General features: G+C 37.1%; 1 protein-coding gene across 1 annotated transcript in view; it reads left to right on the top strand.

Moving 5' to 3' along the window:
• SPTLC1 (serine palmitoyltransferase long chain base subunit 1) overlaps positions 1 to 13,018 on the top strand; it is a 56,095-nt gene extending 43,077 nt beyond the window's left edge. Inside the window, exons 12-15 of the mRNA XM_009287203.1 lie at positions 2,584 to 2,638; positions 7,695 to 7,812; positions 8,685 to 8,758; positions 9,240 to 13,018. Of these exons, the coding sequence (XP_009285478.1) occupies positions 2,584 to 2,638; positions 7,695 to 7,812; positions 8,685 to 8,758; positions 9,240 to 9,333 (341 nt within the window). The 3' untranslated portion in view covers positions 9,334 to 13,018. The remainder of the gene's footprint in view (positions 1 to 2,583; positions 2,639 to 7,694; positions 7,813 to 8,684; positions 8,759 to 9,239) is intronic.
• The last annotated feature ends 5,412 nt before the right edge of the window (positions 13,019 to 18,430 follow it).

Raw genomic sequence — 18,430 nt, 5'->3', positions numbered from 1 at the left:
CAGTGATCTGTGTCTCTCTGGAGTTGCCAGGGTGACAGCATACTTTGTCCAAATACTCTACTAATTTTTCAGGATTCTGCACTTGCCCAGGAGTGAAGTTCCAAAACACTGGGGGTGCCCACTGGCCTAGGTACTTGCCCATGCTATCCCACACACCCTGCCACTCATAACTATCCAGCCTTGGGGCAGATCTCTGGATGATATTCTTAAATTGCTTATTAACCTTAGACAAAACCGAAACAATATTCCCAAGAAATACCAATAGAAGTACCTTAACTCCCCAGGGATGTTCAAGATACTGAAAAGTTACCGTAATGAAGGAGGAAACATCATAGAAGAAGGTAGCGATGCTGGCATTCTGTATTTCCTCCATAAAAAACCTCTCAGAGGAAGAACTATAATTGCTAATTGTCTCCACAAAGTGGTACCCGAAGTACAGTAATGGCTTCAGTACAAAGCTCAAAATACCAGATGAAGCTCAAGGCCAGTGTTCCAGTGTTTTAATAACAAATCTCCCAGGCAGAACATCACTATTCACTGCAGAGCACAGCAAACTGCAAAAACCAACACCAATCTTTAACATGTACAGCAAAAAAAGAGCATGATACAGATCAGATAAACTAATATTGAGAACAGATGAATAAATATTGTGACCCGCAACTGTTAACAGGTATAAATTCCTTAATGCGCTCTGGTTAATCTGTCATTATCTCAAACCCTTCGAGCCCCACGTTCGGTGCCAAAAAGGACTGTTGTGGTTTAACCTCGGCCAGCAACTGAGCACCACACAGCTGCTTGCGCACTCTCCCCGCTCCTCCCACAGTGGGATGGGGGAGAGAATCGGAAGAGTGAAAGTGAGAAAACTCGGGGGTTGAGATAAGAACAGTTTAATAATTGAAACATAATAATAATAATAATAACAATAACAACAACAACAGAATATACAAAGCAAGTGATGCACAATACAATTGCTCACCACGTGCTGACCGATGCCCAGCCAGTCCCTGAGCAGCAGCCCCCACCCCCCCCAGCTAACTCCCCCCAGTTTATATGCTGAGCATGACGTCACATGGTATGGAATGTCCCTCTGGCCAGTTTGGGTCAGCTGTCCTGGCTGTGCCCCCTCCCAGCTTCTTGTGCACCCCCAGCCTTCTCAGTCGGTAGAGCACGGGAAGCTGAAAAGTCCTTGACTAGTGTAACCACTACCTAGCAACAACTAAAACATCGGTGTGTTACCAACATTGTTCTCCTCCTAAATCCAAAACACAGCACTGTACCAGCTACTAGGAAGGAAATTAACTCTGTCCCTGCCGAAACCAGGACTTCTCCCTGCTTTGATTCCTCACCCTTTTACTCTTCTAAGTTGTCTCTCTTTTTCAGCTAATTAATTTTACATGCATGATTTTTTCTTCATGTAATTTCCCATCCTGCTTTTCTTTTTCAGTGTTTCCTCCCCTTTCCTTCATTTCCAGCTGAAAATGAGCGAGTTAGTTGAGGCTAGGAGGGATGGAGATGGTTATCACTAAGCAAATTAGAAATTATTATTCTGCTTTATAGACTAGTGATATGCTGCTTCCTTGAAAACAAATTCCTTCAAGACAAATGGAGTAAGGGAAGGTTGTAGAGAAACAAATGGGAATATATTTCCTCAGGACTGAACAACCCTTTCCTTTCTACTTGCACTACCTAATTTTCTTTTTCTTCTCAAAGTAAGCATCCAGGCAAGAGTCTCAGGAATGATCATGATGCAAACAAACACCTGCAATTTCGACAGGACCAAGTACAGGACATCTGGATAAAGTTGGCAGGCAGGAGTTTCTGCTCTAGGAGACAGAGAATTGCCCTTGTTGCTAGAACCTAAGAAAGATTTTTTTTTTTTTTTTTTTTGTGGGGGGGTGGAGGGGGCGAGAGGCATACGAGAAGGACAAAATAGGCCAAATCTGTGTGTATTTCATTAGCATCAACAGATTGGAGGACATCTGCAGAGAGGTGCAGTGTTTATTTTTGTCACAAATGATTAAAAACTACTGGGTAGCCCATGGCTAGTCCTCAGAAGTTAAACAAAAGCAAGAAAAAATTAAGAGTAAGTTGTGGGACTGTTAGCTGTAGTGGAGGGTCAACCTTTACTGAGGAAAAGAACCAAGGTTTGCAGGTCCAGGAGTCAAAGTTTCCTGTTTAAGAATCAGCAGTGAGTTGTTGAAAGGATCAAGGAGCAGAGTCTGCATGGCTGTAGATATTTTAGATATAAATAAGTTGGACCTGCCATTTCAATCCAGTTAGCAAGTGTTTGTATCATCCTTTCCATATGATCATGAACTAACGCAGCTGGAGTAACGAGATAAAGGGAAGTAATGCATTTGTCAGATCTTAAAAGCCTGTCATTTCCTGGAACAAATGGGAATCAGGAACATTATGGAGAGTAGTGAACAGACTTAGTACTTCAACAGATATGTATATCTTAGTTTTCCTTTCAAATGCTTTTTTTGAAATCTTAGACTTACAGAAATGTAATGTAGAAACAGGACATCTAAACCTTTTCCTTTTTCTTTTTTTTCCTTTTTTTTTTTTTTTTTTTGTGTGTAGACATTTTTCAGACTCTCCGGGCTAAATGCGAACGTATTCACAAAGCTTTACAGGGGTAAGTGTGTTTTTGGGGGGTTTTTTGGCTGTTGTTGATTTGACCATGCCTTTATCATGCCAACTTTAAAGAACTCTCCTTGCCCAAATCTATTTCTGGTTTTACAGATGCTTAGACTGGGATATGTACACTAAATTATGTATGTATTAAAGGAAGAAAGTCATCCTTTTCCAACTGTCTCCGTTATGCTACTAAAAAGAGTTCCAAGTTTTTAAAATCCCTTTACAGGTATTGAAGGGAGATTATACCTTAATGCTAGTGAGGATGTTTGCAAGCCCTTATACATTTAAGTCTTTAGGAGAGTGTGATAGCTTTCAATGGTACGAAGTTTTGGTAAGCATTTTGAACAAAATGTCTAAGTAAAAGCGTTTGGGGTGTAGCTTAGCAGATACGCTTTCAGACAACTCAGTGCACCTTGCAATCACCTTTAGTACGATATTATTCTTACATATGAGACTTGAATGTTAAATAGTAATAGAAGTATTCATTATTCTGGACATGTAGAAAATTGCTAGAATTTATCTGAAAAATAAGAATTCTGTTTAAAATTTCCTAACACTATACTGTTTTAAAAGATGGCTATACTGAGTAATTGCTTTTTTTCCTGACAGGTTTTGCTACTAAAAAATACAGAAATTACTGTGACTATTTAATGAGTGTTTAATGTGCAGAACAGATATGTTAGCTGGTATTTTACAATTCATTTTCTTCAACAGTTTTCTGTTACGTATTACAGAAATGGATAACATTTAAACACACACAAAATCGGTAATGCATGATTGATTATACTAGCTGATTTTTCTGTAGTAGTAGTCACTTAGATTTTCAGTGTGAGTTGCTTGTTATTTCAAATAAGCAGTTTCCTGCTCAGGGAATGTTTTATGTTAGAACTTTAGGTACATTCAACTTCTTTGGAATAATCCTACCATCAAATAATCCTTGTCTCCTTTGTCTGTGTTCTGTTTCAACACAGGTTTAAAATGCATAGGCTTTCAGGTCAAAGATACCCAGATGCTTCTATGCTTGAAATTATAATTTTAGAGTAACTTGAAAAGTGTTAGTGTCTTTTCTTTGCTAGTAATAGAATGTTATGATTGAGTGAAAAGGAGAATAATTGTAATATTCTTCTCTACCTGTGATTTTTAGGTGGTAATTATAAATATGTTTAAAATACAGGGAAAAAAATGTAAGGAAAAATTATCAATCTTTTACTTGTTAATACTCACTGCAAAACAGAAGCGAATAAGCCATGGCTGATACTTTTCTGTCCTGTGACTGATCCTACTTTTTCACTTAAATCCAGTGATTAGTATAGTCACAAATCAACAAGGAGACAAAATGCCTGAGTGTCTCTAATAGGACTTTTGTATTTTTGCCTTATGGAAAACAGTGTGGTAATATAGAGGTCCAAAAAAATTGCAAAGGAAATAATTCTTCTAGGTTGTACTGGAAAAGAACTTGAAAGATTTAACACCACCAGGGAATTGGGCAGCCCTGTAGCAGGAACACTATTCTAACAATTGCATAAAGCAATATCAGAGAGAAGATTTGAACCAACATTTGCAGGGTCCAGTGTGTTTTTCTTTCTTTTTAATTAATAACCACACTAGAAAAAGTGTGTGATGGTTTGAAGAGGAGGCAAAGTTTTCAGAAAAAGCTTTTTTTTAATGTTGTGATATTAAATGCACTCATCTTCCCTGCCTAACCATGGCTGCTGCTTGACTCCAATTCTTTATGGTGCTCTCACTAGGATAGAGTGGAACTAACTATTGGTTTAAAAAGAGAGCGTGAAATGGTGGTAGAACTGTACAAAAAGAAAATGGGAAAGAATACACAGCTTTTCTCCTTTCTCAGAATAAATACAGTGAGAGGGACATATTAAAAGTAAAGGAAATCTTTCTTTTAGCCAAAGTGTAACTAACCCATGAAATTTAGGACTTGATATATAAGAACCAGTGCATGATTAGCGTTCCAAAAAAATGTTGGTCCTTATACAGACTATGGTAGGGGAAGAAACCATAGTGTTGTAAGCTAGAGGAATGACTGGTGTTTATTCCTGTTCTGGGTACAAGCCAAGTGCTGGTTTGTGGAAGAAATGGAAGAATTCTTCTGAAACCTGCATAGAACTACTTTCTTATTGTCTATGGCAGCTTATAGAGCATAAGAAAATGCAGTAAGAGATGGGACGATTAACACAAATCAGGAATATTCTTAATGTTCTTAACAGTCTTAGATAAAGTAGATTTCTGTCTTGTATTTAAAAATATCTAGTATCTTAGTAAATGGAAAAGAAGAAGCTCTGTTGCAGGGAGACAGGATGGACAGGACAGAATTTTGTGTTCTTTTAAAAAGCATGACAGTAGTAGGTAGTATCCCTTAAATAGTTCATTACTTATTGCATATCATACACCTGGCTGAGAATTTTCCAATAAAGCAAGTTTTCATTGGGAAAAGCAGATTTATTTTTAAAGATTTTCCCTTCCAGAGAAACTTGACATTTTTTCAATGAGACCTCATTCTAGTTTTCTGTTAGCAAAACTGATGGAAATGTTTATGGTGTTCAGGGCAGCCTGGCTACACAGGGTTCCCTACCGCCGAGAGCCTGGTCCTGCCACTCAGTTCTGCAGCCCAGCCTTGTAGCTGGGGTGCGGAGGGTTGTGAGGAGGGAGCTCCCTGAGGCTACATCCATACTGGTACGTTAATGTCAGGAAGCATTCCTGGGCACTGGATCTCGATTGTCTACTCTGTCAAATTGTTGGAGTGATCTGTGGCATGGGTTTGGCCCAGGCCAAGCAGTGTTCTTTGGAAGGACTCCTGGATATAGTCCAAGAGTTGGCGTGAGCCAGGAGCTGTTCCCAGTAGTCAGTTTGGATGTGGCCACCCTGCCGTGGAGACTCAGATTTTAGAAGTATGGATGTGAGTCATTCCATACCCATTCACCACAGGGCCAGAAAACAGTCCAAGGCATATTTAATTTACTAATATAGAACTGGCCTTAAAAGGAGCGTTGGAGTTCAGGAGGCTAGTTTTGTTCCTTTGTTACTTCAAAATCAGATCTTTCAGACTTCTCTCTTTTTTGTGTGGGAGTTGTACATTTTTGTTTGAAAATGAGACTTTCCCAGCATTTCTTAGGAAAGTGAATTCTGATTTCAGGAAAATTACAGTGTGCATGCACTGGATTCTCAAATACTTGTTGAATCTTAATTTGGCAGAGGCTCAGAAAAACATGGTTAATACTTTACATGAAAGTTGAAGTATTGCCATCGGAAGACCTCATGTTAAACTCCTGGGTTTCTTCAAATAGTTGGGTATGATGAATTATGTAGTTCAGTTTACTACAGCTGTGACTGACAGAAAAAGTTTTAAAATTAAGTTTGAAACTTATAAGCAACCTCTATGAGTAAGTGTATAGCAAATACAAAGCATGTTTTTCAGGCAAAGACTCAGTTTGAGTGGAAGTGATACAAAGCTTGCTTCCTACTCATCTTTTCTCATTTACTCTTTGGAGGGGGGCAGTTTATCTATTTCAATTAAAGAATGTCTATTTTATAACTAGAAGCTAATACTGTATCTCTCTAAACAAAACCTAATTGTTTTAGTAGCTTGTCTTAAACTCTGTTCTCCAGCAAATAGATTTAAGTTACGGTGAAACTTTGTCTGACTTCTCCTCTCATCTCCCTACTTGTAGAACGCTACTTAGAGGTCAGGTCGGTCCTAGGGAGTGTAACTAAGAACGGATATGTTATACAGTTATACTGTGTATTGTCTTTCTACCTTGTAGCTGGACCTTGGACTGCTTTTCCTTGTCCTTTATGTTACCAAATGTCTTATCCCCGATTCCTAGGTATGTGTGCATTAGTGAGACAAATGCAGTGTGTGTGCTTGTGTATTGAAGAAATCGCTTGTGTTTGGTTACTTTGCAAGTGTGGGTGAATGGCACCAGAATGTTTGCAGTTTTGTGGCTGAAGAAGAATATCAGTTTGATTTGCCTTTCTGGAATGGACTGTGAATTGAAATAGCATTGTAGAAATAATGCAAGATACTTTCCATGCTAGAGTATAATTTTATTTTTTCAAGGTTATAATTGATTCAGTGTGTTTGTAGTGTCAATTCTCTCTCTTACAGGCTCCAGTTCTGGTGTTTATGGATTTAACATCTCTTCTGCTCTGACTGGGTCTTGAACTTTGTAAAAATAGAAAACTTATTTGCAAATGAGGGTATAAGCTTACAATGTGTGTGAGGCAAGCTCATCAAAGTCAGGAAGTCAAAATTACGGCTGATGGTAGACATGCGTTTATGGGACCTGTTAATTTTGGACACCAGAGGTCTTGCTTGGGTATTGGATACAGTTTTTTGGAGGGGAATAACTCAGTCCTGAATATGATTATATGATGTGTCAGGACAATGACAACCAAATGTCAATCATTTTTTGACAATCAAATGTCAATCGTTCAATCAGATTCTAGGAACTCGATTAACAACTGTCCCTACGTACAGATGTGGGAGCAATTCTAGTAATACAACTAGTTTTAGAGGAGCTTCTGACTAAGTGACAGATGATGTTGTAAAGATTTTCCACAGGAAATAATTTAAAATCAGAAGTCTTTCCAAAAAAATAAACCTTGTTTTTTCTTCTCACGTAAGTGGGTAAAATGATTTATTATTATTTATTTTCTTTAATGTAGACTCCAAAGACTTGACTTAGCGAGCTGTGTTTTTATCAGCAGCATACAGGCCTAACACTAACATTTCTCCTACAACTTCATAAGGATCCTTTCAAACTTTCGGAATCATTAATCCTTTTTGCAAAAGGAGGAATCACTATTGTTACAGAAACTTGCTGAAACTACATTTAGTAAACTCCTTAGGAAAGACATTCACTTGATAAGTTTTGTTATCTTTACCTATTGCAAGCTGAAATGCACATATGTTTTGTCTGCATTAGTATTAGTAAAGTGAAATATCTCTCTCTTCTCACTCGCCACCTAGAAAGGGGAAACACTTACTATCTAGTGTTCAAGTAGGATGTGTATTAAAGGCTTTTTATTTGTTTTAGAATATCTGGCTTAAAAGTAGTGGGAGAATGTTTTTCTCCAGCATTGCACCTACAGTTGGAAGAGAGCTGTGGATCTCGAGAAAATGATGTGAAGTTACTCAAAAGAGTTGTTGATTATGTAAGTGGCCCCATAGCAATTAAAATACATAATTGCCTTTGAATGTGAATAATGAATGAAGTGCATATGGGTAGGGAGGCTTGTTGGGTAACTTGTTGGAATGTCTTGCAGGAATGCTGCAAGAAACTCAGTTTCTTTGCTGACTATAGGGCTATATTAAAGACCACCTTCTAGCTATTTCTTGCTGCAGATGTTTAGGTCTGTAGCACTGGATAAAAATGTATATTAGACCTTTTACTTCAGAAAATTATTTCCTGTTATGTACTTCATAATTCAAGTTAAATTTGCATATAAAACTGTTGCTTAGAAAACTTTTATGATGTTCATAAGAATAAAGGGTATCATTTGAACAGAGTTCTGGTGGTGTATTTTAACCATTTGAGGTCTAGCTTTCTGTAATTTTGCTTGTTTGAGTCCATGAACTTGCTTTTTTGTGTGAAGAATCTCATGTTTTGTATGTAGTATTTTTTCCATCTTCAATATGTAGTTGTTCTCTTTCTCCCACATGAAGGAGATGAAGGTTGATAGGGAAGTTTTATATTTCAGGTGGCAGGTAAACAAGATTACACAACAAAAAGAAACTCTGAAGTTGATTTCCTTGAAAATATGATTTAGTAGCCTACTTAATACAGCATTTTTGTCTGATTACTTAGAGGTGACAGCTAAAGAAGCTAGACCCTAACCTGTTTTATGTGTTTATGCTGTATTAAAATCAGAGATCATTTTGCACAACCTTCAAAACCTCCATTTGGGAAAGAACTTAAAGTTATCCTGACCCCAAACTCATAAAAGTTAGTTATACGTATTTGGTGATCAAAAGGATATACCAGAAGTTCCCAGATTGACGACTGCTGTATTTTCTTTATTTGTAGTGCATGAATAGTGGTATTGCATTAACTCAGGCCCGCTATTTGGAGAAAGAAGAAAAATGTCTTCCTCCACCCAGGTTAGTAGAAAGTCAATACATTATTTCATTTTATTCGATATGCCTCTCTGTCTCTTTTCATACAATGATGGGGTTTTGTTCAGTAGACTGGATTGAATAGTTGGCCCTGTAAAAAAATGGGAAAGGCTCCATTTTGAGGTATATTTTCAGTGACTGTTACAGGAAGGTAATACCCTGAAATAACTGTATCAAAACTACCTGAATCTCAGTGATCAGCATGTTGCCTGTTACCAGGCACATTTCCATGAGCTGCACATCTGCAGGTAAAAATGATAATCAAATTTCTGTGGTGTGTATGGGGGGAAAAAAAGTAGTTTGACCATTTCTGTTTAGTCATATGTCTTGTTTCTGGTTGAATTTGAATTCATAATAATTTCCCTAGAGATAGTGATCTTAATGTGTTAAAATTAGTACAAGAAAAGTCTAAAGCTGAAGGCAAGGAGTAGAGTTTACTGTGCACGTTCTGGTTTTCTTTTTCTAGTATTCGAGTAGTGATAACAGTGGAACAAACAGAACAAGAACTGGACAAAGCTGCATCACTTCTTAAGGAAGCTGCACAGTCTGTATTGAATTAAACTGCTGTTTTGGATTCCTCTTTCCCCAAATTATCAGGATAAGTGTTTTACACTGTATAGTGACTTCACTTCAGATATTCAAGTTCTTCCACTGATGGCATTGAAACCTGACTGAGTAACAAGATTGTTCCAGAATGGTACAAATGCAGTGAGGGGAAGAATGCTGAATTTTGGAACTGGTGAATGACACAGTGTACCTGCAATTCAAACTCTACCATTTACTAGCATTCCTTAAAATGGGATATCACTGTTGCATACAGGACTCTTTCATAAGTTGCATTTTAAAAAGTTTTAAATTTATTTCTTCAAACACTTAAATGTTTTCAAAAATGTATATGAACATTCAGTTTTCTCCAAAAATATCTAAAATGTATTGTTTTCTCTGCATATTCTCAGAATGTAGGAACTTAAATAAATTTCAAGGAATTATTCTCCCCCCAGAATGAAGATAGGTTCTTCCTAATACTGCCAAAAGGGAGAAAATAACATGTTAAGAGATAATTTTGTGCTATATTATGTCATTTATTATTGAACTATAGGAGGAACTTCAGTTCTTTTTTGTTTCTATCTTTCTGTAACCATTTTTGGAAGCCAGTTTTTAAGAATGCCTGGCCAGAGAATATAATTACCTAAATAGTAAATTCATACTATTCATACTATTTGCTTCCTGCATTTCATATGTAATTATATGCATATTTGATATTATGGGTGAGGTTTTTCATATTATTAACTTTAAAACCTCTAAGCTGAAACCTCTGAATTGTGAAACTGGTGTAATTCCATTATAGTATGTTCAGTCAGGGGGCCTTTGCACCAGTCTTGAAGGGGAGTCTTAAGCAACATGAAGAATGAACCAAGGTTTTGAAACAGTAACTAAATACTAGCTTAGTCAAACTACTTTGAAGCACTAAAATGGTGTGTGCTAAGTTTTATCTCTAAACAGCTATACCTTAGAAGGGAGGACTCACAGATAGCTAATAAGAGTTTAGGTGGTACAAATACTACTGAAATACGACTCAATATGTGCACATAAAATCCCCACATAATTGGATAGTAATATCTGGAGGTTATGCTGTCAGGATTTTCAGTAAGCACAGATGAACATTACACAGATGGATGGACACATTACACCAATCAGAGGAACTTGGTAAGGAAGGATGACAGTAAGCTGTACCTTTTTATAAAATAAAAACTATAGCTATGTATTTCAGGATTTTGTTTTAAGAATGCCCATTTAAAAATTTTATATTCTGCCTGATCTGTATTCTGGGTTGTTTTGTACTTACGTGCCTTTTCGGTTGCTGCTACAAGGACTACAGGACTATTTTTGAGAAATGTCATTGTTTAAATAAAAACTTAATCATGTTTGATTCAGATTTTTACTTATCATATAATTAGATTTTGTAGCATGATCAACCATATTTTGTTGAATATTCTGCATCAGATGAGCATAGTCTATTGCCTCCTTCAGTTCGTAGGGACTGTCTCTGTGCTGGCTTTCAAAACTTCTCACCTGCATACATTCAGATAAACCAGCTAAAGCTGTGTTGGGGCACTTTTGTGATTGTTGCTTGACTATTTGAAATGGTGAAATAATTATCTGTGCAATGTGGAGAAACCTTCATCCCAATGTGAAGGAGTATTCCCTTTTCACTGACATTTATGTTTTTCTCTATTAACTGTGAGTAAAAGCCTGTGAGAAGCCAACAATTTAAAAGAGAAAAAATGTGCGGAAGGAAGCTGATTGCCATTTTACAGACTGGAACCGAAGTGCGGAACAATCAACTTTCTCAAGACCCTCAGAGATTGCGAGAAATGGAAATTAAAACTCATTACTATACGTGGAGCTTGTGAGTCATTTTTGGTTTGATTAAGCCTTTGATGTATAAGCTGGGAACAAATGAGGTACTTGGGTTCCAGTGTAGCATAATAAATGATTTTGGAGTTCAAGATAAACTTGTAAAGGTAAGCAAATCACCAATTAGCATTGAAATACTAGGTTGCAGAATCTATATTCACTTCTTGCTTTTTGTTTTAGGTTGTCTGCAAGTGGGGGATTTTTTTTGGTTGCACTTTTGAGAACTAGCAACAATCTTTAGATACATGGGTTTGGTTTTTATTTTTGTTCTTGCTTTAAAATGAAGTGATAACACCTAAATTGGCAGGAAGTAGAGTGGAATTTCTGGCAATTTCAAAGCTGTGACTAAGTGGTTCTGATGAAACAAAAGTTCAAGTATGTTGCTAAGAGATACTATCATCTGATTCATTTGGCAAACACAAACCCAGCATTAAAACATTGGTAAAACTGCCTTTGTCCATTTTTGTTGTTTACCAGTGTATAGAAAAGAAGCATTTAGATCACACTAAAGTGAATACCTTATGGTTGATAGCACTTGAAGTACAATGGGTGTTTTACTGTCAGGATATATACGTGGTCTCTGTGAGAAATGAAGGCGCTTATGAGATGTAGCTGGTGGAGAGAGAGATCCCTGGTCAGTTTAAGTGTGTCTAGCCCTCTTCATTTTGACTTTTTTGATAAATGTCTCTGACATGGCAAGCAGATGAAGGGAAGGACGGCTCTGGGGAAAAAAGTTGGTTGGGGTTAGGGAGGCAGCAGGTGATTCTGGTTAAACTTTTGACATTAAAAAATCGGAAGCCTGTTAAGGTGCTTAAGCTCTAAGTACTCTAGGCTGATAAATTTATGAACAAGCCTGTTTTAGTTGCTTTGTGGTTATGTTTGGATGAAGCTGGATTTTTTCATCGATTTCTTCAGGTGTGGGAGCGAGGCTGGGGTCTTAGTAAATAAATGGAAGGCTATTCAGGAGGATACTGTGAGGTGAATCAAACACATAAGGGCCTTATCTCAAACTTCAAAGTTTCTATTGAAAATAAATAACTGGATTCTTAATTTTCATTCAACTAATTTATGTATTTTGCCCTGCCAAGTATTTGGAACAAAGTTTCAGCTAAGTGGAAGCACCAGGATAATAAATAGTGATCAAAAATAGATGTTGTTAATTTTTTTCTTACTGAAGATCAGTATCTGGTAGTTGAGAAGAAATGCATTTCAACTGTAATAAGGTGGCCATTTATTGAAATTGTCCTGATGAAGGCAATTGTTTGCAATATGTGGGGACTGGGATGGACTGGAAAGAATTTATACTTCGAAGGTATTTTGGCTTGAAGAAACATGTCTACATTATACATATATTCTTTTTTTAAACAGATCTGTTTTCCTTGAATATTTAAAAATAATTGATTGTTATTTGTGTAGGTTCATTGTTTTTATAGGAGAACCTACAGATGCCTTTTCTGTTTATTATAGTAATCATTTTTGGATAGGAGGTGAAATGCATAAGGAGAGTATTAAAGAGAAGTATGGCTGAATAACTGATTTTTTTTTTTCCCCACTTTTGAAATATGATCCCAGTCACTGCACAGAATGGTGTACTGTCTCCTTTCTGTCACTCCATCTGGACTTTATTATTTTAAACAGGATTGTGGAGTGTTAGCATTCACTGATCTATGAAGTTGCTACCGCAAAAGTGTCTTGCATCTTAAGATGACTCGAGAAATGTACACGAGCTGTAAATGCTGCTTAAACAGAGGAAATATTTACAACTAACACAAAGCATTTGTACATTAAATTGTTTCAGTGTCCTAATAAAAGGAAGTGTCTGGATAACATTTCTTGTGGTTTTATGTTCTGTGGCAGTTTTTTTGCTAGTAAGATAATGGACTTACTTTCATAGAATCATAGACTAGTTTGGGGTTTTGTCTTGCTGTTGATGGATTTTTCAGATTTTAGTGGAAATGGACACACTGCCCTGTGAGGAAAGACTGAAGGATTCAAGTCTCTTCTCCCTGGAGAAGAGAAGGCTCAGGGGAACCTCATCACAGTTTTCCAGTACTTAAAGGGCATCTACAAAGAGGGCAGAGGCTCTCTCTTCACAAGAAGCCACATGGAGAAGAGAAGGGGCAATAGGTGCAAGTTGCACCAGGAAAGGTTACATCTTGACATAAAGAAATTTTTTACAGTGAGAAGAACAGTCAATCACTGGAAAACAACCTCCCCGGGGATGTGGTAGAGTCCCCATCGCTGGAGTTTTTAAGACACGACTGGAGAGATTGGTGGGTAATCGCATCTAGGCTCCCTTTCCCATGAAAGGTTGGACCAGGCGATCTTTCGAGGTCCGTTCCAACCTGGGCTATTCTGTGATTCTGTAGTTCTGTGATTATAACTCAGGAAGTGGCAATAATTTTTGACACTTGCACTATTCAAAATTGGGTTTCTTTTGGAGTAAGCCCTTTGCTGATTACCAAAGAATGTCACAGTAGGTGTTGGGGGGAATGCAAGAGAAAGAATTTAAACGCAGTGCGTTACAGTAAGTAAATGTTAGACTGATGCTAAAGAGAGAGGATAAAAAATGTGATGTAACACCAGCACTTCGTGATAATCTGAAAGGTGGTTTTGACTTCCTATCGTCATTTTTCAGTGGTTTGGACTTTTTCTGTTCTTTCACATAACAAGATAATGAAATGGCTGTTCTATACAGTTAATTGCTGAAAGATCAAATATTAACTTTTTTGTTTTAACTTTGTCCAGGATAATATTTTTTTTATAAGCTAGCTTCAGTTGTGTTTATCATGTTTGTACTGAGTAAAGTTTTGCCTTGGTGTCAATGGTGAATGTGAACTTCAGTTACAGAATCTAAACAGAATATGATACCCCTTACCTTTGTATGCAGCCGTTAGGTTTAAAATCTGGGAGTATTTAAGCAGCCTTTAAAGTAGCTGATATTATGGAATACTTGATGGTAACAAAATTCCTATTTATGACTGTTCAGATAGAATTTTTTTTTTTGGTGAAAGACTATAGATCTATTTTGATCCATCCTTAGATTTCCATGGTCAAGCTACACACAAAGAATTGCTAGCAAACAGTAATCAGCATTTGCAATAATAAATTTCCTGACTTTTTAATGGATAAAAGAATTACATGGAAGAAGTTAAGCCATAGGAATGATCATATGCAGATTGTTTTACTGAAATGTGCTGATTTTCAAACTTTGTTAATAAGCAAATTTTAAATAATTGCTTATACCTAAGTTGCTGTCTTGAGAATAAGAATTTTAAAATGTTTAAGGACTTTAAAAGATCAGAACTTTTAAATAAGTTGCGCTCTCATTTCTTGAAGCTTTTGCTATTTCCTGCGCCTTTTTTTTCCAGTCATCTTCCTGCTTTTTTTCCTTCATTTTCCAGTATAGCAGCCAAAAATAAATGCATTGTTAGTTGCTTAAAAATTACTTAAGCAGTGAAAGTGTTTAGTATACAGTAGACCTTGTTTTAGTGATTATGTCCACATTTCTTAAATGCAGAGACATGTTGCTGTTGTCTGACTGGTGGGATGTGCAGAAAGTTGCATTAAATTGGGGGTTTAATATGATGGTACAAACGAATTGGATTTATTAGGTGATGATTCCAGTGAAAATGTAATGACTCAGTTTCAATCTAGTTCCAGTGCTCATCTGTTCCTTGGTGCATAGTGCTGGTGAATGCTATGCAATTTACAATATCTGCATATTTGAGGTTTGAAGCATAAGTTGAAATCTGTAGAAACGCATAATGACTCAAGTGTCAATGATCACCTCTAAGTACAGAAGGCCGGTTTTGCCGTTTTAGTAACTTTTTACTATTTGAAACCATAGAATGAAGTGTGGGTAAGATATCACAGCTGCAGTATCAGACATACTGCAGTTACAGGTCAAAAATTGAAACATTTTTTTGAATGCTGTGAGGTGAAGACAGTAAGATAGTGATGTGTTTTACAAAGGTGGAATTTGGTGGTATTTGAGGGGCCCTCAGTTTGAGCATGAAACATAAAGTGCTCATTAAGTGCTGATTAAGAGTAATAAGAGAGAAGAATGCAAAGTGCTGCAGTGGAGCTGCAGTGGAGAAAATGAACAGCAGGATCCTAGCTATCAGTAGTAATGAGGCTAGGTTACAGAAGTTCATTGTCACCAGAATTGTTGCTCACCCATTGTTGGTCCACCCAAGTCTAGGGAGTAACAATGCTCATTGGAGAATGGTGAGCTAAGTTCAAAGTACTGGAAATTGTTGCACATCAGAAACTGTGTTTGCAAGAAAAAACAGTGATAGTGACTCACCTTACAGCAAAATTAGATGCAGCTGCGAGATCATGTAGAAACTAGCAAATGAATTAAGTTATGTATACCCTTTGCAACCTGGAAGAAGACTTCGATGTGTGATAACAAAGGGAATTTATTACGTATCCACACATCTTTCTATAAATACATTCGTTATGCTGGGCTAAGGAAAGAGTTGAAACCAGCTAGGTTAAAAAAAAAATAACCTTAACAGTTTTAAGCAGAGCTAAGAGATGGTATCAAATGGCAAGGTTTGAACAAGTTTTGGCTACTTCAACCCTTAAATTTAAAAAAAAAAAGTTCAGCATATGTGTACTGCGTTGGCCACAGAGATTCTTTGTGCAGCCAGCAGGGCAGAAGAAAGGTGTAGTAAGCTGACTCATGGGTGAAGGGGTTCTTGTTGTCCAGATGGAGAAATGGCAGCAACATTTGCCTTTGGGGTAGTTTACTGTGGAACTGTTGATGGGCATCGTGAAACTTGCACAATGCCCAATCTGTTTAGCATTTGAGTATCTTATTTGGTGACTGAAGGGACTGACACAGCCTTTTACTTCCAGAAAACAGGAGTAGCCTCAGAAGAGTCTTAGGCTGCTAGTACGCACCTTTGTGTGTTTATTGTCCCTTAAGATAGTATTGATGGATTTGAGGAGACAAATGGAGGAAGAGCATCTCGCTGTGGAAGCAGACTCTGTTCTAGCTGCTGTGTCTCTATTCAATAGAACAGAGCCCAAAAGGCCGTTGATTAATCCTGCTCTCTTACTCTTTACAGACATCACAGTATTGCTTTTGCCAGGCATTAATGGCAAAGAGAAGTTTGAAACGTCTGTGTTACAGATGACACTGGAACAGCAACTTCTAGACCAATGGATAACTTTAAATGCTCATGTGTTTACCAAAGAACCTAGAGGTGAAAGGGGGTTATTTTCAGGTTTTCTGGGAAGACCCAGGTGTGGGTCCTGTCTTCTCATTATCACTTCTCCTGTGAAATTATCCGCTGCCTTGACATTATGAAATAATTCCTGAAATTCACGCAAGAGCAAGGTAGGTTTCTCAGATAGCATAGGAGCATCGTGCTGTGTTTCACAACAGTCTCAGGATGTGTGACCTCCTTATTACTTGCAGTTCTCTGCCTATTTATTTTTGTAAAGTGTTTTCATTATGGTTTTCTCCCAAGAACTACATGGAACTGTGGGATGTTCCTGAGCAGTAATCAAGGGACATAATATACCCACGAAGACAGGCTACGTGAATTCACATAGAAGTACTTAACTTCACAGACTTGTTTTCTTGGCTGCTGAATAATTATGTCAATGATGTTTCCCACTTAGAGGCACTGAAATGTCTAGGCAATATGCTGGGCAGCTAGTGTAAATATTTTTGTGTGGTCGGCTAAAATTAGTCATTTTCATAAATCCTGTGTCCACTTGAAATGTGTCAACTATTCAGAGATGACTGGAATGGAAATATATGTTATTACATTGATGTGGTGTTTGTTATCCTTCCCATAGTACAGGCGATCAGGAAAAGTGCTCTTCAGCAGAGAGAATATGTTTCCTTTGTTAAAGGAAGATATTTCACTGCTTCTGGTAAGTAAAAATAAATAGAAATGCATTTTTTTTGTGTATATGAGAGAGAAAATACGCCTTTTTTTTCCCCTCATCTGTATCTCAAGTTTTTCCTATACCAGTAAACACACACAATGTGAATGATGCCCTATGTAAAAACATGTTTAGCGTTAAAGAAAGTGCAGTTAAAACTTCACCTGCAATTCATAAGCAACTGCTTTCTGAAGACATATGTACATATATATTTTGTTTAGGGATCTGCAAAAAGAAGCACATAATCTTGCATGTTATCAACAGCTGAAATTTCTGATTTTGAAGCTCGGCCTCAGGTATGTAGGTTTGCCAGAGAAATCTTCAGCAAGTGACTGCAGAGATCTAGTAGGCTGTCAGTTCAGTTGTATAGGGAAAGAGAAACTTTTAAAGCTAGTAATGAGATCACATGTTGTTTTCTTCGTATTTCTGTTCACTTAAAATTATAGGGTTTGTGTTTAAGTTTTGAAAATAAACCAGTATATTTAACATTAGGTTTTAATTTGTGTTAAAGCTTATTTTAAAGTACTAATAAATACCAAGTTTTTCATTAGTATGGGAGAATCCTTAAAATACAATATAAGGGAGCATTTTGAGATTTTGAAAGAGAGTTTCACTTTACTATTCTTTTACGTACAGGCACACAAAATGCAATAATAGAAAGCATTTGACTCATACCTGTGTCGTTATCTTTAAAATTCAGATCCTGGACCGTTGTTTTTGTCTGGCATAGGAGTACTGCTATCCAGAGTTTGCGAAGAGTAATAGGATGCTTTGTGGCAGAACTGCATAAAACTATGGTAATTTGCATGGGGTTTTTTATTAGACAGAAACATTTTACTTATTTCCAGTGTTAGCCAGGTAAGCTCTCTGGCATCAGTACTATAAAGAACACTTAAATCATGAGGTATCCCAGGCAAGTTTGGTGCACCACATAACGATGATACTAAAAGTATGCAGAATCCCTACCTCATGGAAGTGAAGAGTATTGATTTCCACTGAAGTCATGGTTTCACTGACTTTGTGCATTTATTACTGCTAATACTCGCCCCATAAGGGAAGTAAACTGATGACCTCGTGCATAAATTGCTGGTTTTGATCTGTCTGTATACCCTTTTAGCCAGGTAAACCATATATAACCCTATTACTGTAGGATTAGGGCATTTTTGTTGATGTTCTGACCCTCATCCAGAAACTGCAACTAAGACCAATTGTGTTGAGTATTAATGTTGCTTTTTACCATCAGAATACAAATGTGTCTAATTCTGATTGGGAGATGTGAGCCATCTTGGCCAACTGACCAATGCTGAATCTCTAAAGGTCTACCCAGCATAC

The sequence above is a fragment of the Aptenodytes forsteri genome, unplaced genomic scaffold (assembly GCF_000699145.1).
Source record: "Aptenodytes forsteri isolate BGI_AS27 unplaced genomic scaffold, ASM69914v1 Scaffold169, whole genome shotgun sequence".
Classification (NCBI taxonomy): domain Eukaryota; kingdom Metazoa; phylum Chordata; class Aves; order Sphenisciformes; family Spheniscidae; genus Aptenodytes; species Aptenodytes forsteri.
The sequence above is the reverse complement of the archived record's forward strand: the minus strand, read 5'-3'. Positions and strand labels throughout refer to the sequence as shown.